Source organism: Cryptotermes secundus, unplaced genomic scaffold (genome assembly GCF_002891405.2).
Source record: "Cryptotermes secundus unplaced genomic scaffold, Csec_1.0 scaffold709, whole genome shotgun sequence".
In the NCBI taxonomy this organism is placed as follows: Eukaryota; Metazoa; Arthropoda; class Insecta; order Blattodea; family Kalotermitidae; genus Cryptotermes; species Cryptotermes secundus.
The window spans coordinates 938,465-961,690 of record NW_019738358.1 but is presented as its reverse complement, the minus strand read 5'-3'; the positions used below and the strand labels follow the sequence as shown (position 1 = coordinate 961,690).

At 38.8% G+C, this 23,226-nt stretch overlaps 1 protein-coding gene across 2 annotated transcripts in view; it reads right to left on the bottom strand.

Annotated features, from left to right (window-relative positions):
- Nucleotides 1–248: 248 nt before the first annotated feature.
- The window catches only part of LOC111870895 (transient receptor potential-gamma protein), a 417,090-nt gene continuing 394,112 nt past the window's right edge, over nucleotides 249–23,226 (bottom strand). The window contains exons 11-19 of one of the 2 annotated variants that reach the window (XM_033754034.1): nucleotides 22,600–22,739; nucleotides 22,018–22,133; nucleotides 19,508–19,641; nucleotides 17,389–17,515; nucleotides 15,142–15,346; nucleotides 10,350–10,544; nucleotides 8,297–8,338; nucleotides 7,343–7,526; nucleotides 249–3,433 (exon numbers count right to left, since the gene is read on the bottom strand). In XM_033754034.1, coding sequence (XP_033609925.1) covers nucleotides 2,325–3,433; nucleotides 7,343–7,526; nucleotides 8,297–8,338; nucleotides 10,350–10,544; nucleotides 15,142–15,346; nucleotides 17,389–17,515; nucleotides 19,508–19,641; nucleotides 22,018–22,133; nucleotides 22,600–22,739 — 2,252 coding nt within the window. In that variant the 3' untranslated portion in view covers nucleotides 249–2,324. The remainder of the gene's footprint in view (nucleotides 3,434–7,342; nucleotides 7,527–8,296; nucleotides 8,339–10,349; nucleotides 10,545–15,141; nucleotides 15,347–17,388; nucleotides 17,516–19,507; nucleotides 19,642–22,017; nucleotides 22,134–22,599; nucleotides 22,740–23,226) is intronic. The other variant, XM_023863517.2, reaches the window with a different exon arrangement.

The following is a 23,226-nucleotide window of genomic DNA, read 5'->3' as shown; positions in this document are numbered from 1 at the left end:
CGAAGAACATTTTGGCAGGATGAATTTTGACAGGACTGCAGAACAGACTTTACAATATCAACTAAAAGGAAAATGAAGTTTGGGAAGACCTCTGAAATGAAGGAAGGATTCTGTCTTGTAATATCTGTAACAGGTCTAAACGCACCTTACTCACAAACAACGACGATGATGATGATGATGATGATGATATCTGATCACGATCACTCAACTTAACTGGGGTTAAACATGGTTTCCTTGGCTTCTCCTGGTAAATAATATGGTCTCTTCCTAGGATCTTATTTCTCACAATTTTCAACTATTATCTGACAATGCAGAAAGCTACAGCTGTGGTCCAATAAACAGGACATGAGAGGAAACAGAATGGACAAATTTTCATGCCTGTCTGACTTCCTCTAAATTCTGAAAGATGAAAACAAAGCAATTAGTGAAATATTACTCTCTTCTTGGATGTGACACTGTATTGTGTCAGACTGTTACCAGCATTTTGCAGGGACCTGCTGCTTCAACATTCAGGAAAGAAGAACCACTCTTCTACACACCTCACCCCTCTTCTACCATCAAGATGGAGTCAGCAGGCTCCACCAAAATGCTGGTAATGATTTACCACACAATACAGCAATACGTATAGTGTCACAACCCAGAAGGCAGTAATCTTCATAGCCACCTCTGTGAGAACCTCAAACCTAGCAAAATTATTAATTTTTGTAAAGAACTGTCCTAGCTAAAATTGTGTGTGGTATGTTGATGTGGAAAAGTGAAAATATTTTATTACAATATGAAGAAAAGATGCCTGAACAATGGCATACTCCTGGCATACTCGGAGTATGGCAGAACATGAAATCTGAGTAGTCAGCTACCAGACTACGTGTTGTTATATCCCATAGCCACTGCTAGGAGAACTCCAAATCTCATGAAGTACCATTACCCTATATTGATATCAAAACAAGCCATACTTCAGTACATGCTGCATTTTGTTCAAAGATTGGGAGTGCAGTGTATCATATTCTGTATTGTACTGTATTGTACATTGTCTTGTATATTGTTCTGTACATTTTTTAATAGTTGTTGTCATGTAGTGACTGGCTCTTTTCAACTGACTTATCCAATTGTGCCCGTGTAACAATTATGTATGTCAAATTATTATTATTATTATTATTGTCCCCATTTAGGGCTATTCCGTACGAATAATAAAGAGGTTCTAAACTGGATGTATTAGAAGCTTCAAAAAGGTACACAAGACATATTTCATGCATTGTCAAACACAGGTCCCAAAGGGATAAAATAGCATCTCAAAATTTTCTTTGTACAATTCTTCCTGCATATTGAAGAAATGACATTTTTTTTAAATGAAGTCTCTGTATATCGTCATGTTTATAATGCCCGGTTACATGTAATCTGAGATAAAAATGAAGTTGCCACTGAAGAAAGGGTACATGAATTTTCATTCTTATAATGAGAGTAAGGGAAATTTCACTCTGAGATCAAGGGGTGCATCAACTAAATAAAGTTAAGAAACACTGAGATATAACAAATTTGTGCAAGCCAATTTGATTACAATATGGTCTGGGAGAGAAATGAGGACGGGACAACGTACAGGTGAGACACTTTCATAGAGAAATGCTGCTCAGGACAGTACAGTCAGTTTTAAAAAAATAAATATACAATTTTAAAAAACTTATTTTGAAGAAACTAATTTCCTTACAAAAGTTGCATTAGAATCAAATGAAACTGAATCAAGGAAAACGTTGTTTACTGCATTAGCAATGGATGTATTATAAAAGGATATCATATGATATGATTTTAACAGGATATAAACATTTCCTGGAAAATAAGTTGGCTGTGGGAGCCCTGACATAAGAACCCTTAGGTCTTCTGATCAAACTGCTGCTACAGGGCTATCTTAAATAAAATGTTCACGTTACATCCTTAAAAAATGAGCTTGGTGACTTGAAACATTCACTCTATTGAGAAACAACGACATATCAACTGAATAAGATCTCTTGTTAAAGCTTGGTGTGGATTTCAGTGTTACCTGAATGTCAGAATTATCAATATGCTCATAATGAATAATTACGAAATTAAGAAAACTGAAGTCACTGTTTCTACTGATGCTAAAACAACTTTCGTTGGACTGTTAGTTCAAAATACAATTTTAAAAGTATTTATCTTATTTGTAATAACCCTGCAGTTCACTCAACATTAGCATAGTACTCAGGGGCAAATTTTGCCTCCAAGCTGCAAAATATGAACTGAAACAGATGGAATTGCCCCCTTCTGTCTGGTGCCTACATCAGAGTGAATTCACTTACCCAAATATGCACACTTCAAAGCCAACCTGCTGACATATTGTGCCCACTTACAGGTTGAATTCCTGGCAAGTTTGGCAACACTACAACTGCTCCATTATGTGATTTGTTTTGCGAGCCCTGCGGCTGTTGCTGTGTAGAACTTTGCGATGATGTGTTATGGTTAGCAGGATTCATACTTCCCATAGCTAAAAGTGGCTCCCTTGAATTAGACCCCACACTTACACCACCCCCAACACCTGTTGAATATGCGGTTACACTTTCCTCAGTTGTGGACGGCGTAAGTGTCTCATTGTTACCTAATTCTACTGAGTGCTGTTGTGACTGTGTCTGTTCATGGCGGTGAGATATTAATGTGACAACTTCTGACGCTCTTGTAGGAACACTGGACGCCCGCTGAAGCTGCTTCTTCCCTCCCTTCATGACACAACATGATTGGGGTGCTATGGGATGCCCCCCACTGTCTGCCATGTTCATATTTCTAGAAGCTGAGAATTTCTTTCGCCTTTTCCTAAGTGCTGCTAGTGCAGCCATACCTATTCCACTGTGGGGTACAGTTTGTGTTGGCGCGTCTACCAAGCTTGGATTAGAATCCGATGGCGATTCTGTGATGTCATCAGATGCAGGGCTGTTGCTGTGGCTGTGATTACTGCAATGTATGTTGTGATCATTCCTACAGTGGCTATTGCACACAGAGTCTTCCGATCGACTCCTGCCTATCAATCTACTAACCCGCCCTGACTTTGCAGCCTCAATTAACGTTCCCCAGCGGCGCTTATGGGATGATGATCTCTTGATATGAAGCCTTGGCAAACGTCCGAAACCCCCACGATGGGTATGATGATCTCCATTTCCTCCACCACCGCTCGAGGAGTTGTTGTTAGGGTGTTGATGTGACTTCTTTGGTGTAGAACTGGATCCAAGACTGCTGCCAAATATGGCAGATGTTGTGGAACCGAAGATGTCCTGAAGATGGTGTGTGGACACGTGGTGTTCATGGTGCTGCTGCAGATTGGCCATGAATTCAGCTACAGTTGGCAGCTGAGTTGTGCTTGATGGCGCTGGTGCAATGTTGAAGCCTTTCATCAAGCGACGCTCTTTCTGACGGTTCTTCTTTCCTCCAGCCCCTATTCAAGAGCACAAATATTAACAGTTCATGTTTGGAGTTCATATTAAACAATTCTCTTGTTGTCTTTTGCAGTTCCAATTTATGTTTCCATATTTTCATTTAAAGATTAATATTAATTATTATTAATATACACTGAAGAATCCATAATAATTTTACCAAATTTTGAAAGGGATATTATGAAATATATATCTCAAAACATAAACCTAAAGTGTGTTTTAGATCAATATTAAACTATGATGCTGAAACATGGACCATTATGAGGAGAAACAAAGCAAACTCCAAGCAATAAATATATCAATTAGAAGTATTGAAAAAATAATGAGGAGCTTCATAACCTGTACTCATCTCCAAGTACAATTAGAAGTATCAAGTTAAGGAGGATGAGATGGGCAGGGCATGTAGCATGAACAGGAGAGAAGAGGAATGCATACAGGATATTGGTTGGAAAGCCAGAAGGAAAGAGACCACAGAAAAGGCCAAAGCATTGGTGGGTGGACAATATTAGAATGGATCTTAGAGAGATAGGATGGGATGGTATGGATTAGATAGATGTGGCTCAGGTTAGGGACCAGTGGAGGGCTCTTGTGAGAACGGTAATGAATCTTTGGGTTCCACAAAATGCTGGGAAGTTCTTGAGTAGCTGCAGCTTCTCAAGAACGGCTCAGCTCCATGAGTGAGTGAGTGAGTAATAGGAAAAAATTAGAAAAGAAATTTTAGAGAGTGATCTGGATCCTGAAACATGTTAATAGAGTTCCAAGAGACGAAATTAAAATGGTATGTCAATGAAAAAGGATGGATAGAATTAGGATACTCAGAAGGGCATTAAAATTAAAATCTACAGGAAAGAGGCCATGAGATGACTGAAAACAAGAAGACTTAGCCAGAAACTGGAAGACAGCAAGAAGGGAGGAAAGCACTGGCGAGAAATAAAAAAGGAAAGACTGTAGGAAGAAAGAAGATACTGGAGATTTTTCATCCATTGACTGGTAAGAAATGGAAGTGATGCTAGCAGAAGGCTACTTGTCACCGTCAGAGAATACAAAGTTGACTTTCCCAAGGCTCAAAAAATACACCTTATACCTACATGTCACATTAGGATCTGCTAAACTCACAGCATGCTTCATGCATATACTGCTTATGGCAGATGCTAGCAACTTGGCATTCATTGCTGTAGTTAATGTGTACAACAGGATCTTACAACTGTATTCCTAATTTAACAGTTTTCATGCATGTTTCTAACCCTGTGGAGAATTATTAATTTCACTTAGTGTGTCCAGATACATGGAAAAAATTAAGAACTGCTGAATGGAGTTTCATAAGATCTGATATCTGAGGATTTTACAAAACACTGTCAAGTGATATCAGTTTCAATTTGGATTAGATAAGTTTAATGAGGTTTTTGCTTGAAGATGAATGTCAGTTTCTGCCGTTATCTCTTCTAGTATATATTCAAGACAAAAATGCTCCATACAGAAGTTATAGACAGTAAGAAAATATATACTTTATATCCAGTGTAAAGGCTATCTCCATAAGTATCACGGTTTTTGAGATAAACAGAAGGGATATCACGACTACATCTTCGAACTTTCACGTTCATCAATCAACTGTGGCAACCAGAACACAATCGTATTAAAGAATGAAATAAAAACAAAAATAAAATAGTCGTTATTGACTTTTGGGCTGTGATAGCGCAGTCAGTATAGTGACTGGCTATGGGATGGATGACCAGGGGTTCAGAGTCACGTCCTGGTGGGCACAAGAATTTTGCTTCTCCATGCCATCCAGACTGGCTCTGGGGGCCCACCCAGCATCTTATCCAATGGATAGAGGAAGCTCTTTCCCCAAGGGTAAAGCGGTTGGGGCGTGAAGCTGACCACTCGCCTCCTACTAGTGACAAGGTCAAAATGTGGGTCTGTACATCCATTCCCCCCATACATCTTCATGGTATAATGTTTAATTAGTTCAGCAGAGGGACAAACTTACCTTTTTATGATGATTTTTTATGGGATGATCAATTACAATATGACTTTAAAGTACATTAAAGAATTTATACATATTTAATTTTTGTCTAGAGTGTGTAATAATAGAAAACACATTGAAGCTTTAACACCGGTTGTTTATTCATTCAGTAGGCCTATATAGGTTCAGTCTCTTGGAAATCTGAGTAATATAACCTAACAAAACAGTTCATAGATGCATGCAAGTTTAATGTGCGTTTATTACGAGGAATAGTTCACTACTGTCTCATTTTATTTATAATTCCTTCTGCTGAATGTGCTTATTAAATGCACACTTCATACTTGCACAATCATGTTCTTGTAGAATTTCTATCTGCAGATCTTGTCTAATATCTATTGTTCTTGTTTACTCTTTAATGTTTTGTAGTAACTTCATCTATTCTTGGTGTCTCCACCTTATCGTGGTGAGGAGGTTTGAGTATGCCAAGGACCCTGAGAGCTATACCAGCGGTAACGTAGCTACTGGCAGGGCCTCCCTTGCTGGACAGGTCAAAAGGTAGGCATCAGATGAAGAGAGACACCAAAAACCAAAAACTGATGCTGGAAGCAGCGTCATCAGCAGTGACTTGAAGCACAGAGCAAATGATGCTGGATGATGGTTGAAGTTCGTATAGCAACAGGAGTGACCAGAGTGGTTTGAACGGCTGCTGTACTGTGATGTGGAAAGCAATTGGAAAAACTACCACATTATCACTTTTCCTGGATAGTCTCTGGACCTGTCATATGACAGATTACTGATGAAATGAAAATACTGATTATAAGAAGCACAGGGAAATCCGAACTTAATGTTTGAGAATTTACTGAATTCCAGCAAATATTCTTCCTGGTTCAAGCCAAAGCCAAATTTAACTGCGTATTATTTTCCTGCATTTAGCGAATTTTGATGGGCACTTAGTTTTAAGATAATCAACCCTCCATAACTTGTGCAACTTTGGTTGAAACAACAATTGATATTGACATTTTCTCACTACCAGAAACTGTTAGCACAAAACCACAATCTTTGATGACACATATGTCACTCACTGAACATGTACCAAATTATATTATGTGTGGTATAAGAATTGTTTTGACTTCTGATTGTGGTTCTTTCAGTGTTCATTTCATATGCCATTATTTATTTCAGGAACTTGCTACTAATGACTATGCAATTGCTTTCATTTGGATATAAAAACTTTCTATAACTATTTATGTAAAGGAATTATTGATAATTATGTACAGCAAGTTTTTAAGAAGATGAAAGAGTTTCTTGATGCAGTATTGCACAACTTCCATTTAGTAAAAGTCTTGATATAGTGTACGAAAAACCATTCCACCAGTGACTGATTGATTAACAAGAGATTTCACAGTAATCTGTGGAAACTTTGTTCTTGTTTCAGAATCAGCTTACATGGACTCTAAGAGATGCACCACAGAGCTACAGAAATGGAGGAATTTCACTGAAGCTGAAAGATTAAACACCCGAAGAGTTAAGAATCTAGTCAACTCCATCCAACTGAGTCATACTTGAGAGGCTAATAATTGTGCAGTTACTCACGAAATTCCCCAACTTGAATGGAGCCCAAAGGGTTATTATTACGTTCATAAGAGCCTGCCATCACTCTCTGGCCTGACCCAGATGACTCCAGTATATTTTATCTAACATCCATTTTAATGTTATCCTCCCTAAAGTTTGTATGAATTTCTCTTTGCTCCTATGCAGGCTATGTGCCCTGCCCCTGTCATTCCTTTTGATTTGATCATTCTAGTAATATATGGCAAGGAGTACAAATAATGAAGTTCCTCCTTATGCACTTCTTCCTTTTTAGGTCCTCAGCATCTTGTTCTGAAATATTCTCAGCCCAAAGGTGGAAGTCTGACACTAATAACACCTTTAGTACCAGAACCTTTACCTGTTCCAGTGCCGGACGCTGTGGAGGTGTTCATACCAGAGTTCTTCAATATCTCAATAAGCTCGCAACGAAACGCTGAGATGTCTTGTTTGATTTCGTTGACATCATCTTCTGTTACCCCTTCACCCTCTGCCTTACGCTGTTCAACTGTCACATACCGCCGGACCAAATTTCGCATGATACTCTGCCAACACAAGAACAAGACTGATTCATTCTGGGGTTATTTATTAATGCTGTTTCAGTTACATCATGCTCAACAGTCTAACAGAACTCAGAATTACTGTGTTTTTGGACTTTGTGTATTGTCTGGTATTCTAAAAACTAGAGAATAGTGATTGAGGTCAGCTTTCTCTAAGGAACTCAACAGAGTAGGTGTCTCCCAGCTCATCTGAGGAAGCAAACAGATCCAGTTTTCGAAAAGTTGTATTCTCTAGCTTTCATAATACTGAACAATGGACAATGTCCAAAAAACCCAGTAATTCTGAGTGTTATATAGAACCGTCAGAACCCTTTAGAATCTAGCTTAACAGCAATACACCAAATCTACTAAGTGTGTTCAGGTGTGGAGTATCTGTCAGGGGCACATTAAAACCTACTGCTGTAACATCACACTATATTTGCCGATTATTGTCTCCTGGGATGTGACACCATGTAGCCTGGTAGATTGTTTCTGATAATAAAGTACTGTCTTCGTGTATATGATGCCATGTAATCTGGAAGATATTTACTGACATTTCAAGGAAATTTACTGCTTCAGCTTCAGAAACAAGCAAGCAAACAAGCTTACTGCTTAGATTACTATTCAATCCTGAAGATGGAGGTAGTACATTCTTCTGAAATAAAGATAAATTTCTAGTGTACTACATGGCATCACATCTCAGACGACGGCACTCTTCAAATGAACGATGTGTTTAGGAAATATGCAATGCCACAGAGATATTTTCTTAGACTCACCTGATAGCGAAAGTCCCGTTCACTTGCCTGTTTCACCTTCCGCTACAGCGACCCCGAGCCAGATCCAGTATAAAGTGAAGGGCAAAGAGAAAGGGCACACGTTAACCACACAAATATGTATACAACTGCATGTGCATGTTATAATTAACAGAGACTATTGGCCGCGCCATAGCTCAAGCGGTTAGTCGCTGGTTTCCCACCGCGGCGGCCCGGGTCCGATCCTGGGTCTGGTCAAGTGGGATTTGTGGTGGACAAAGTGGAGCTGGGACAGGTTTTCTCCAAGTACTTCGGTTTCCCCTGGCAATCTTCATTCCACCAATTGCTCCACAATCACCCTCACCTATCATCTGGGGTTGGTACAATAGGCCAGAAGTGACCGCAGTACAAGGGACTTAGTCCCACCCCACTAGCAATAAAGAATAAAAATAAAATAACAGAGACTAATGTGAAAGGAAAAACACTAATTAAAAAAGAGGCTACTGTAAACATCATGCTTAGAAAACATCTTGATTTTCTTAAAAGTCATAATTATCAGAAGATACTGTGGTCTTGAAAAGAATCTGTTCTCGAGATGCTGATGGACTGACTTGTTTTCAGCCTCCAGCTCTCTCCTGTTATGAAAAGTGGTTTTTGGTATGCTGTCTGTCTGTATGCATGGGATGTGCACCATGTTAATATCAAAATGGATGGAGAGATTTTGTTCCAATTCAGTACCTATTCATGAAATTGTCTATTCCAGGTCAATGTCTGGTGGGTTTTAACATTCCAGTTCTAAAAAAACAGGGGCCTATAGATGTGATCCAAAGCAGAAAATGGCGATTTTCTTGAAAATGGCTGCAACAAATTTGGAAAAATTTCTGTCACCTATGTAGACCACATCCCTAAATGAAACTGTACGTGTAGGATCTTGAAGAAGACAACAATACATGTGAAATGTCAGTTTCCTCGAAACTGGTTTTACCAGTCAGATAGCTTTCATTGTAGTTTGTCACTGAGTAACCAACTACCTACTGTGATATAATCAATTTTGTTTTCAAGGTACTGTAGTCAAGGCCAATCATACATACGAGTGTGTATTCAGTGTCTGTGAACCGATTTTCACTTTCCCATGTACGTAGTACACTGTTGCATACAGACCCATTCCTAAGCGGTGACTCTGTAAACAGTGGCCGCTGCTAGGTAACGCCAGTAACATAAATGCACACAACAACAGAAGAACAGTGATTTCTATGTAGTCTGCGCTGAGATATTATAAGCAAGGAACAAAGTTAGTTTGAGAGTTAAATTCTGTATGGGAGGCTGTGAAGAAAGAACTTGTGTGGGAAGCTGAAGAATCTCCACTGTTAGAAGCCATTGGCAGGGAAGGGCTGGAGAAGACTTAGCAGGCTGCAAAAAGGCTTACTGGGTGCTGTGGTGATTTGTGAAATGTGGAGGTTAGCAGTAATTCCTTGTAGTTCCAGGTCATGTGTATAAGTGGTCAATAAATCGAGTTACCAATCCCAACCCTGTCTATAGTCACCCTTACAAGTGATAACTGGTGTCGAATGTGGGAGAAGGTACTGGGGTGGGGGGGAACCAATACTGAGATATTTGAAAGATTAACATATTATCAGCACCCCTGAATACAATATGAGGAGGTACTATCATGTTCAAGGAATCACGCTCATGATTTTGATGGATTTACATATTTTCAGCACCCCTGAACATGAAAAATGGTATCTGGAGTGCCATCTCTATGCATGTATATGTATGTATGCGTCTCTCTAGCTCCTGAACAGCTGAGCAGATTTTATTCATATTCTGCATGGTGGATGTATAGACCCACGTTTTCTGGACCTCAGCAGTTGTTGTCAGCTTCATGGTCTGGCTGCTTCACACCCCATGGAAAGAGCCCCCGGTCTTCTTACAACAACTGTGGACTGAATAAATTCTGGCAGGAATACATCTGCTCTTATAACATGGGAATCAAAGGAGAAACGGAGTATGCATTATGGAATTCCATGTTATAGGATGTGATACATGCTGTTTCGAAATAATCGTTACACTGACTCACCCGTATCGTTCTCATGTGTTCCTTCTTAGCTGCTCTGGAGTGGCCACACAATTTGCGATGCAGCCATTGTATAAAGTACCAAACACTTTTGGGGGTTGGAATTATGTTGAATGGTGGTGGAACACTGCCACCCTCTTCAAAGTAGCTGATCCAAAGCTTACTCCGTGCAAATTTCCATTCAACATCTGCCCTTTCCTATGGGAAAAATAATTACTGCTTTCAGAAACGTGAAATTCATTGTAATAAAGTTACTGTAATTTCTATCTTCACAAATACAAGTAATGAAGTTACACCTCAGCTACTGAAATCTTTTACAAGAAAAGATTTTGAATTCGGTGACAAAACATAGTCAACCAAGAGCACTATCTGTCATCTGCTGTCTGTGTTGTGAAGTAATTTCATATTAATATCGCTTCGGATATCCTATGTGCCCTCAGCATTAAAAACAGAACAGTGAGTCTCAACCTACCCTACCTCTCTAAGATCCATTTTAATATTGTCCACCCACCTATGACTTGGTCTTCCCAGTGGTCTCTTTCCTTCTGGCTTTCCCACCAATATCCTATATGCATTCGTCTCCCCATTCGTGCTACATGCCCAGCCGACCTCATCCTCCTTGACTTGATCATTCTAATTATACTTGGGGAAAAGTACAAGTTATGAAGCTCCCTGTTCTCAAGTCTGTAGGCTTACTGTGTTTAATATCTGAATATGAAGTTTACAAATTTTGAAAATATGCATATGGAATCATAAACTATACCCACAGTCATCATAATTGTATCCATATTCACATATTTATTTCTAATATAATTGTCTATAAGTTTTCATTCCTCGAGCTCTATGGCTTGTGTCACATTCTTATGTAATAATGCATATCAATTATTACTGTGAACATGAGTTACATATATGTAGTCTATATTTGCATCATTCCTTTTCTATACTTGTAAAATCCGTATTGATGATATTTTTCTATGAACATAATATCTAGACTATTATGCCAGTAATAGTTACCTTCTAAGTGACATCTAGAGGAACAACGATATCCATAAAGTGCTAAAAATTGGCAACCCAATGAATATCAGGCAAAATACAAACTTCAAACACAATTTGATACAAGGAAGGTTGCAAAAATATTCTATGTCATATCAGATGTGCTGTTTTGAGGTTGTGCTTATCAAGCGTTGACATGCGTTCCTTGTATTATATAGAAACAGCCACAATTCAAGAAGACCAAAAAGATGTGAAGGAACATAAACGACATATCTTGGGAATGCTATTTCATTAGCGTACAGCAAATTAGAGTCCTTAAATAAGCGTTGCCTGAAGATGGCCTTATAAGGCCAAAACATGTAGCAGCATAACAACAAGAAGAAAGTTAATAATTTTAATAACATTTCATACATTTAATGATCATTATATGAATTAAATGTGAATTAATGTTATTAATGTGTTGCATTATAGATGGATAAGAAAAAGACTATAAAACATCAATTAGTAAATGCTATGTTTAACATATGTTGAGGCAGTTAATATCAAATTGTCAGTAGCCAATTAATATCTTAACATTGGCTTGTCTAATGCCCTGCTATATCACTCTATGACAGTATACTCTCTTCATGTTGTTGCATGGATTGCTAGCACTGAACTAACTTCTCATCCCACTATATGCTGCGCTTCAGACCTGTTTCTTAATAGAAACCCGCCATATATTGCTTCTAACTTATCGTCAGACTGCACTGTCAACTTCACATTTAGTTTCTCTTGCACTGTAACAACATATCTCCTTCTAGCTCACAGTGAGGCTCAACTTTGCAGCTTCTCTATAACAAAATAACACTTCTGCATTTTGGAAACTCCTTGGGGGATGTTGGTCCAGAACCATTAACAACGGGGTGGGGGAGAAGCCTAAGTATTTCTCAAAAAGTGTGTGTGTATGTGTGTAATGATTGTATAATAGCAATTTGATTCAAATACATATATGCATGGCCTGATGATGACCTACTGCAGGACGAACTGAACTAACTGAAAAGGCTTTGTATCTAATTCCTAAAGATTTATATATAAGCATTTATTGTATGAGGTGGTATAATGAATATAAAGTGCATAATTACGATCAGTTATTGATTCTGCCTTTCTTTATTGATGCATATTCAACTCAGTAGGTCATGTAGCATCAAGTAAGAGACTGAATTGTGAATGATAAACTGGAAGGAATTTTGAGGTAGTGGTCATGGCCTAATTTAGGGTACTACCATAGCCATGTGCCTTAGAAGTCAGCTGGCTCATCGGCCCAAATTTAACCTGGGACATTCCAAAGTGGCACATGGCTGCAAACACTTAACTAAGATATATAGTTAATTACAATCATTATTCATATTTTTGTCTTTTGAGCTATCACATCATTTTTTAGTCTAGTAGGTGGGCAAAAATGTTTCAAAGGGACATACTGTCTCTATCATCAGGACTGCAGTCACTTCAGACCTCACGGTATTGAAATGCAGAAGACCACAATACGAATCTTAATCTTCGTGAAAGCCTCAAATTGTATTTGTGGATACATATATACAAGGAGATTTGAAAGTGCTCTCATTCCTGAAATGAACTTCTGGGCATTTACAAATTGAGTGCATTTCCTGCCTTCTACCACAGAACACCTGCAGAAGCATGGTTAATGCAGTACAAGGCACAATCCTAGTGAGACACCAACAGACACCATGTACATAAAATGAACACGAGATGGATATCATGCTATTCATAGATGATGATACTTCCCATATCCTGTGATTCTCATATAATATTCTTTCGTTATCAGTCTTATAATTACAGCACAGTACCAATTATCTGAAACTACTGGGAGCAGACCTTGTTCTCATTGTTATCAAATATTGCAGTTGAATGGTTAGGATTCCTGCTTCACACTGAGGAGGTCCAGGATTCAAATCTCAGCCCATAGACTGTCTATCCTCACTGAAGTGTGCTGTGATCTTCCTCAGTCCTTCCAGATAAATGCTGGGATAGTATATCAAATTTGGCCATGACCACTTTCTTTCTTTTCTTTTGAATTTATCATTTGTTAATTGTCCATATGCAACAGAGTCTGAGCTACTGATTCCATTGCTAAATAAACCAAGTATAAATAAATATTGTTCAGATTATTTATTTATTCAGGAAATCAGACATAAAGATATCCAGGAATGAAGATTGGTGTCTTGTGTCATCTGAAGCCATGTACAAATATTTCAGAGGAACCTGCTGCCTCTAGCCACAGGGAAGTCTGTAAGATGGAGCAAACAGATCCTTCCAAAACCTTGTTACCTATTAACTATTATTATTATTATTATTGGAGGGGGTGGGTTTCCCCATGCACCGCGACCAGTAGTTGATCTATTGTATGTCCCCCTTTGATATTCTACCAGTTGCCGTATCCTACCAGTACTTGTGCGTGCTATTAGCCCCGTTCAGCCAACGAGGTCGGCCTTCGGTACCTAATACTTCCCCCATCTACCAGAGGCATTGGAAACTGCTTGGGCGAGAAACTTTTTGCCTAATTTAGCTCAGAGGTCTCCTAGAGATATGAGGATCTTTTACATGCTGTAAATCTACGACATGGGACCCACAGCTTAAAGTCCCTCCCGGAGGACTTGTTCCCATGTACCTTGAGTCATGAGGTGGGAACTTTACCCCTAGACTACGGAGGCCGCTTACCTATGAATTAAAATACATGGCAAGATATTCCAGAGTACAGTAACCTTCATAGTCACTGCTGTGAAAAAATCAGATGTCACTCATCAGCTGTAAGGTATTTAAATGCTTACAGATAGCTGTAATTTTACTTTCAACAACATCCATTTAGAAATTATAAGGAGAGTAAAAAAATAAAGTTTTATTCAAAATAAACACCTGACATTCTGACAATGAGTGATCAACTGCATTCACAGATGCTTTTTGTTATTGTTTCAGAATATAAATAATGAAGCATCACAAGTTCTCTGTGGGAAGTATTATCAGATTTATATCGTGTTACTTAACAACAGAGCTACCAACATTTGATTCCATTTTTTTCATTCTGATATTTGATGTGTTCAATTATAGGTTACAGTACTGATATGAAATTTAGATTTTACTGTAATTAGTTATGCAATGTTTATAGTAGTGATTTATATCATTACAACCTCAAGTTTTATATTTCCTTCATTATCTTGACAGAAGATTCATCTTTTGAAACTTTCTGATCATGTGATCAACTTACTTATCATTAGCTTTACATTTCCCAGACTATGCTCCAGCCACATATAGTCTTTGCACTCAAAGCCTTCAAAATCTACAGTATCATCACTGATCATGAGGAACTTCTAGCAATTCGCTCAATTCTGTCTTGTATTTTGGACATAACCAGTTCTAATCTTGACCATGACATTGACTATCCTGACTGAGGTCTTTCGTGGTCTTCCACAGTCCACATACTTCAACATCCATTCCAATTTATTATCATTAAATCACTTATCATTTGATGATATATAGACCAAACAGGTGACACCATCATTAAATAAACTATAAATGAACTTAGGCAAGTCCTCAAGACCTCAGTAGCAGTTTTTGGTTAGTAGCAATATTGTCAAGATGTGTTAGTGCATAGGAGATAGTATAAACAACTTACAGAAGTGATTTGATGGAAGTGGCGAAATTCAACAAGACACACAACAGAAGTCATCGGAGGTTGGAGTACACCAAAACACACCAACAACTACTAAGAAGGGGGATGCTGAACTGATATAAGTTTTTCCAAACTTACAGAACTTACGGAAATGAGCTGATAGGAGTGGTTCATCATAGCGATGAGGAGGTTCAGGAGAACGACAATGTTGATGACAGAGTAAGTTCCAAACATCAGCATGCCCCAGAACCGGGTGAAACTCTTGATGCCCGCTAACTCGAAGTTGTCCAAATCAATGAGGCCAAACACAGCCCAGAATAGTGTCTGAGTCGTCTCAAACAAACTGTAAGCCAAAAGAACTCCCTAGAATTCATGCCATAACAGGTTAATGCTGACGCTTAATTTCTGTTAACTCACCCACTCACTCACTCACTCACTCACACACACAGACAGTCACTCACTCACTCACTCTGTGGAACGAAGACGTTCTTGAGAAGCTGTCAGTTGTGCAGCTACTCAAGAATTTCCCAACAATTTATGGAACCTGAAGGTTCGTTACTGTGTTCACAAGAGCCCTCCACTGGTTCTCTGTTAACTGACTGGATATTAAAATACTGTAGCATCTCTAAACATCCTTTGATAATGATGTAGTTACATGAAGGTTGTACAAAGCATTAAGAATAAAATAAGAGCAGATAAAATCCTAAACCAGGACATCACGGTAAATTTAAAAGAATTAAAAGGTGTGTTGACAAAATAAAGGTGAAATTGGTATGGACTTGTGTTTTGCATAGAAGGGAAATGTATTTCTTTGATGGAATAAAGTATTAAGATGTGGAAATAAATAACCAATGTGGAGAAGAAGGGACAAAATATCAAGTGAACATAGATATGAAGGAGACTTATGACAGGACATGACAGAATGACCCACCTTGGTAAAAACATCAGTGGGTGATGACAAAGAACTCTATTTTAGGAGTTGCTACCTATGAGTATACCACCATATCTATATGATGGTTCAAACACTTAGAGAAACTGTCAATTAGATATGACTTGACCATATTACTTCCATTTATTAGACACAAACTATGACTGCTTGAGATATAAAAGCAGGGATCCTAAATGAAAAAAAAAATTCACTGATTTGGATCTGAGATTCTAATGGCACTGACTATGAAGAGTACAGCTTTCTGGGTTTAACACCAAGCAGTCTGGAGACAACCCAACATTTCTGGGGCACATGTCACCCCTTGCATTCCTTCAGAGAGGATGAGAGGCTTTCCATAAGGCAATATGTTCCTCTGAAGAATTAGGCTCTTTCCACTGGCACAGCCTTACAGCCCACAAGATCATACTCTGCTCACCAATTCATCTGTGTGGTCATAATTTATAAATAACCAGCATGTGCAGGAATGAGTTCTCCAGTCTGGGATGAGGCCTATGTGAGGATTTGTAGAACTTTCAAAAATTGCAATTAGGACAAGAATTTTCTCTACAACACAATTTTTCCACTGAAATCACAATTTATAACATTAGCCACATTTTAACAATGCACTGAGGTACTCTATTTAGGTCATTGGCTATCAGATTCTTTCTGAACAAAAACATTTCATAGATGATTGTATTAAAAAAAATTCATTCTAGAGGCATGTCCTTCTTCACCAGGGGGAGATAAATATGAGAAAGAAATGAACTCTGTTGACAAACTAATTCATGACAGCATTACAAACCTTTACAATTCTAATTCATGGAGTGATTTACAAGTTGCTACACATACCGAAAGCAATTATCTGAAAATTTTGAAAGACTAAGATGAAAATCAATGCCTGAATCGGTCTCAAAAGTCTTGCACTCATATTACATTCAATGACACAGCTGTAGGCAAAGACACCAAATTAGGATTTTAAATGACTCGTTAACACACTGTCATAACATTTAAATTCACTGCATACTTATGCTAGCAGACTGTTAATTTAATCTTTATCATTCTGGAACAGAGTCTTTAGAACAATTGGCACTATATGGTTCTTATATTTAAGCTTTGGAGACCAATACTAGTATAGAAAAAAATGCATCATACTTTTTTTTGACCATATGCATGCATGATTACTATAGAGCAAAGCATTGCCAACAGATTGCCTGAACTCTGAGAAATGAACTAACCTGAACTAGCTCAGAATGTGGTTCAATGTCAAGCTTTTCTAAAATGGCAGATCTTTAATCATACATAGCAGGCAAATTCTTTACCAGGTGAACAACTTCTGATGGACAATTCTGTACCTTGGAGTTCATTACATTAGCAAATACAATTGCATCAGGCCCACTTGGCTTCTTGTGACTGACATGAACATGAATGCACATTCATATTTTACAGCGTGCACCTACTTTGCAAATCGTCTCCACACAACACATGCATCTGGGTCACTGGGGTTCTTGGGATCAAATGTAGTTGTTGCATTAGGACAGCGCTGCTTCTCCATATCTGCATAGTACCACAGCAGCTGGTTCAAACCTGAATAAAATATAATGTAGGATTTGAGCTCCTTGATAAAAGATAATTATAAAAACAGTGGCAAGACTGGTGCTGACAATTAATAATATTTGTAATTATGTACAAGTAATTTCAAAAGAACTGAAAATTCTTAATTTGAAGTACAGGTCTATATTGAAATATTTTATTTTAAGAATATAAACAAGTTACGAGTATATTGGTAAAGAATTCTTAAGATATAGACCAGGAGGACAAAGAACTGTGGGGTTCCCAATATTAAGATTGTAAGTTGAATATAATCCTTAAGAGGATGGAACAGTCAATACATGGCAGATTCTCGGGATTAAAGGGGTATTTGACTTCGGCCATCATCCAGTATTCTAAAGAACAAAACGTTTCAGAAACTGGATTAATTCCCAGAACATTGTGTTCTTTAGAATACTGGATGATGGATGAAGTCCAAAAAAAAGTGTTCACAGAGTCAATACATAATTGTATCCATGATGTAAACGCCTTTGTGGTCTAGCGGTCAGCGTTCCTTGCTACAGATCCAGAGGTCCAGGTTCGATTCCCCGCACTACCAGATTTTTTCTGAGAAGTAGTGGGTCTGGAACGGGGTCCAATCAGCCTTGTGATGATAATTGAGGAGCTATTTGAAGGAAATGGCGGCTCCGGTCTGGAAAACCCAAATTAACGCCCATGGGGATTCATTGAGCTGATCATGCGACACCCTCCATCCACAAAAGTTGGCACTAAACTCCACTGACAAACAGCGATCGCTCGGTCAGTATAGTTCGCTTGCAGACTAAAATCACGGAGTTTTTTTTTGTATGATAATTATGATAATCAACAATATGTGATTTGATGTTCTCGGGGATATGACCTGTGTATAGTTTGGCAGATATGTACCAACACTGAAACCTGCTATTCCCATCTTCAAAGTGGAATGGCAGGCTGACTGTATATACGTCATCAGGTCTGGTGAATACAGCCCATTTTAGGGCACTGACATTTCCCTCGTTGGGTCCTCCTTCTTTTCCTTCTTCTTGCAGCCTAATTTATTTTGTAGTTTAGTTTATGTATTCCTCTGCTTCTACATCCAGCCACTCTGCCCCAGAACGAGGCCCGGTTTCCTTTTGTATCTCCCCCACATCTTCATAAGGGCCCTAGAAATGGCCATTGGCCTACGTTATCTTTCTTCCCATCCTGATTTACCTTTATGTCCTGTTGTTTACTCAGTAATTATTTCTTTCGTTTGTTCTCTTGAAAAACAATCCTTTCAAGGGCCAAACATTCGTAAAACATTGTATCTGAGGTTCTCACAGTGATGGCTATTAAGGGTTGCATCTTCTGGGATATAATATCATGAAAGTAAAGTAAAGCTATCCCTGTAACAGGCCGTGAAGGCCAATAGGGTTGTGAGACGTTGAGGGTTACACATTATCTAGACAACTGGCTCAAAGATGGCGGTAAGGAAAATTATAACATCATGTAGTCTATTGAATTTCACTGGATTACATGGCGTTTTATCTCAGAAATCAGAACAATTCACTCTGATACTGTTCTTCCTATTCCTATAAGCTTGCTCTGGCTTGAATCTGAGGCACTTTGTTCCACCAAAACGTTCATAGTGATCTACCCTATTATACATCATCACATCCCAGAAAACAGTAATCTTCATGTAAGATTTGAGGTTTTCACAGCGGTGACTATAAAGAAAGCAGTCTTCTGGGATGTGGCACCGTCTAGATGTGGTGTTAACAGACTTTCGGAGGAGCGTATCGCCTCCATCTTCAGGGTAGAAGGAAAAATAAGATATCCATAAGATAAGAGACCGTGAGAACTGGTACAAGCATTTTTCATTCTACCCTGAAGATGGAGGCGATACGTTCCTCTGAAACGTCGGTTAACACCACATCTACATGGTGCCACATCCCAGAAGACTGCTTTCTTCAGTAATCTTCATGATCAGAAATAGCTTATTTATTATTGTCAAAAAACATATACACTTACCGCAGGAGAAGGCAAAAAGAACTAAAACATAGAGGAAGAAGAACTTCATGATGTCCAGGACCATTCGACTGAGGGAAACCTGAAGAGGACCCAGGTACGGATTCACAGAAAATATATACACTAGTTTCAGTGAGCTGTAATAAAACATAGTAAAACAAAACATTGTTACATAACAGTAAAAGAAGATATTATGTAATAAAGTAAAAAGAAAAAGTAAAGCTATCCCTGTAACAGGCCATGAAGGCCCATAGGGTTGTGAGACATCGAGGCTCCCACATTATCTAGACAATCGGCTCAAAGATGGCGGTGAGGTTGCCAGCCGCGTTTTACTCCCCAGGAAAATTATTTAATTAATTCCTGGTACTCATTTCTGTTAGAGGCTGAGTGAACCCCAGGGCCTAGTGCGGCTGGAAGGATCACATCAATCGAAAAAACATCAATGACCTCATCGGGACTTGAACCCGGAACCTTCTGGCTTGTAGCACAGTGCCTCAACCAACCGCGTGCCCCAGATATTATGTAATATTAACAGAAAATATTGTTGCAAAGCAGAAACACAATGTAAGCATTGTTATGCAACACTGGCTCAGTGACAGTCTTCATGACCAATCAGCAAGAATGTGATCAACACTGTTAGGAACTAGAAACACAGTAATATATTTGATATCAAACACAACAAAATGATGGCTACTGTTATAAAACAGTACTGGAATGGATTTCACGGTTATGCAATGACGCTTACTGTTACCAAAGAGGAGCTCAATGACATTTGTTATTCATTATATGTATACAGTGGCCGTCTTGTAGTGCACTCAATTATTAGCAAACTGTAACATAATGACATTTAGTGTTATTAACAGGGCCCGGATTTTGATGACCTGTCATATTTTTTTCCTTGTATCCTATGCGATGCTCTTAAATATATAAATCTCGGATATGAGCTGCTGGTTACAGAAATGTAAATTTTATAGGTAATTTTTTGTCATTTTTTGATATTTTTAGGTTTAAGGTTTTTTTTTTGTAAATTTTTGGACTTTTAAGGGTATTTCGTGTCATTTTTGGCTATTTTAGGGAATTTTTCTTCATATGTTTTCTGAAATGTGAATAACATGAAAGCGAAGTGTTCTTTCTTTTCTCTTTAAGTCATTTTTGTTGACTTTTTCAGTCATTTTATAGGTCTTTTTTTAATATTTTCAGGTCATCAAAATCTGGACAATGCATATTACATTTTTGTTGATTTTTTCGGTCATTTTATAGGTCATTTTTTAAATATTTTCAGGTCATCAAAATCGGGGCCCTGGTTATTAAAGAGTAATTAAATGATATTTATTGCTACCAAGGAGCGGTCAAATGATATTTATTGCTACCAAGGAGCAGTCCAATGATATTTATTGCTACCAAACAGTAGGGTTGAAGCTTGCTGCACCAAAGAGTAGGCTAATGTCTTTTACTGTTACTATACAGTAACCAAATCACATTTAATGTTACTGAGGAATAAGTGAATGACATTTATTGGTACTGAATAGTAACACAATGATGTTTATTGCTACCAAAAGTAACCCTAATCATGGTTATTACTATGAAACAATTACCTGATAACATTCATTGTTACTAAATATTAATGCCGTACCAATTATTGCTAGCTAATAGTGACTTAATCATGTTTATTGTTACCAAAGAGTAAAGTAGTGCCCTTTACTGTTGCACACAATAAACGTTTACTCAGTAAAGTTAACTGTCATTAAACAATAACACAACAATGCTTCTGAATTTTATTTGTTAGGTGGCCTGTTCGAATCTCGGCAGGAATATCAGTGATTCAGGCAGTACCTTCAGCCACAACTGCTTCCTTCCAATTCATCATTCATTGTTATTCAATCATTGCGTGCTGTATAGCCTGATTCACTGACGGCATTATTAAATAAATAATGTGGCATATTTGCTCAAAGCAAGAACTGTGGAGCCAGACAAACAGCTGTTGCTAGGTAATGGAACTGAAGAATCATTCGTCTCTAGGCAACGGCCGCGAAACAGACAATGGAACAACGTCCGAAATGACTGCGCTGGCGAGGACCAGCAGCAATTATATAAGACAGATTCGTCCTCTCGTCAGAGAGAGTTCCCGCATCAACAAACCCGCAACTGTCTGACGGTAATAAAAATCTGCTTGTAAGCCCAAGATGGGTACTTTATTCCAAAACAGACTGGCCGACTGACTGTCGGTCGTAACACAAGACTCGACAGTTGGAAGGGAGCCTCCATTAAAGTCAGGACTTGAGCCCGGAAACAGAGGAATAGCCATTGTAGAAGCCGTTACCAGGAGACGTCTATTGGACTGAGAACAATAGTCTGTGCGGAGATGTGGTGCTATAATTAAGTGTAATTACAACTTGAGAGCATAAGTGGTCGGTAAATCCGAAAACCCCGTTGAGAGTGACACTTATACACGTGACACTACATATATAAAACGGTAATGCGTTTTTAAAATATATATTTTGTCATGTTATTACCTGAATATATTGGCAGCAGAGAAGAGGCCCTCTGATATGAGCATGGGGTCCCATGTATCCCAGTCCTCACGAGGAAGCTCGGTAGTTTGCATCTTGGCAGCCATTTCCTTCTGAACCTGCGCAATATGAAAACGAAAGTCATCGTGCATATTTCCGGGAACATGATAATTTGTGTTGCTGCAATTTGCAGGTGTCATACTGCTCCTAAGAATCGAGCTGAAGCCTCATGTTGCAGAACTGAGGTCTACTGCACTAGCCTCATGCGACAAAATACAATTCAGTAAAAGCCTCATATGTGCAACAATTGCAAGAAACGTTACGTAAGAAATCTGTGTTAATGTCTCAGGATAAAGTAATATCCTCCACCATAGAGAAAGCGAGGCAAGTCAAGGGTAAAACCGATTGATGTCGGACATTCTATCATTCGTTTGGGGCCACAACGAGCTTCATTATACCAGTACCAATTGTAAGAGTTGTTAAAAATGAAGTTCGTGTTTTCAGTTTGTACGGTACACTTGGGTGGGCTCAGGCAGTTGTCTCGCCTTCTGCGTGTTGGAGGATGGGTCAATGTGTATGCTTTACCTGGTGATAGGCGACCACTCTGAGAGCAACTGTAGCCACGTACAGTGAATTGGTTACGAAGTCAATTACATTCCACATGTCGTTCGCATATTCCTCCAAACCAACGTCCCACAGCTGTTTCACCTCGCTCCAGATCAGCCCTGAAGGCAACAGAACAGCAGGATAACAGCGTTCTGACTAAAACATGTATCTCTTCTGCTGTAGACGTACATATCAGAAATTCTTAAGCAACATGTTGCTATGAATCTTACCAAAATACTTATACAGAAAGCCGGGAGAGAGCAGTAGGTACAGCTACTGGCTACGGGCTGGACGACCGAGGGGTCGGAATTCGAGTCCCGGTAAGGTCAGGAATTTTCCCTTCTCCATGTCGTCCAGACCAACTCCGCGGCCTACCCATCCTCCTATCCAATGGGTACCGGGGGACTCTTTGCCTGGTGGTAAAGCGGCCAGGACGTGAAGCTGACCACTCACCTCCAGCTAGTGCCGAGGTCAGGAAAACGTGGGTCTGTATATCCACTCCCACATACGTCTTAATGGCGTAGTGTTTAAGCAACAGCGTTACGTTTCCCGATACAAAAGCTATTTTAAATCCGCAACGTAGAAACAAGATGTGACGGAATATCG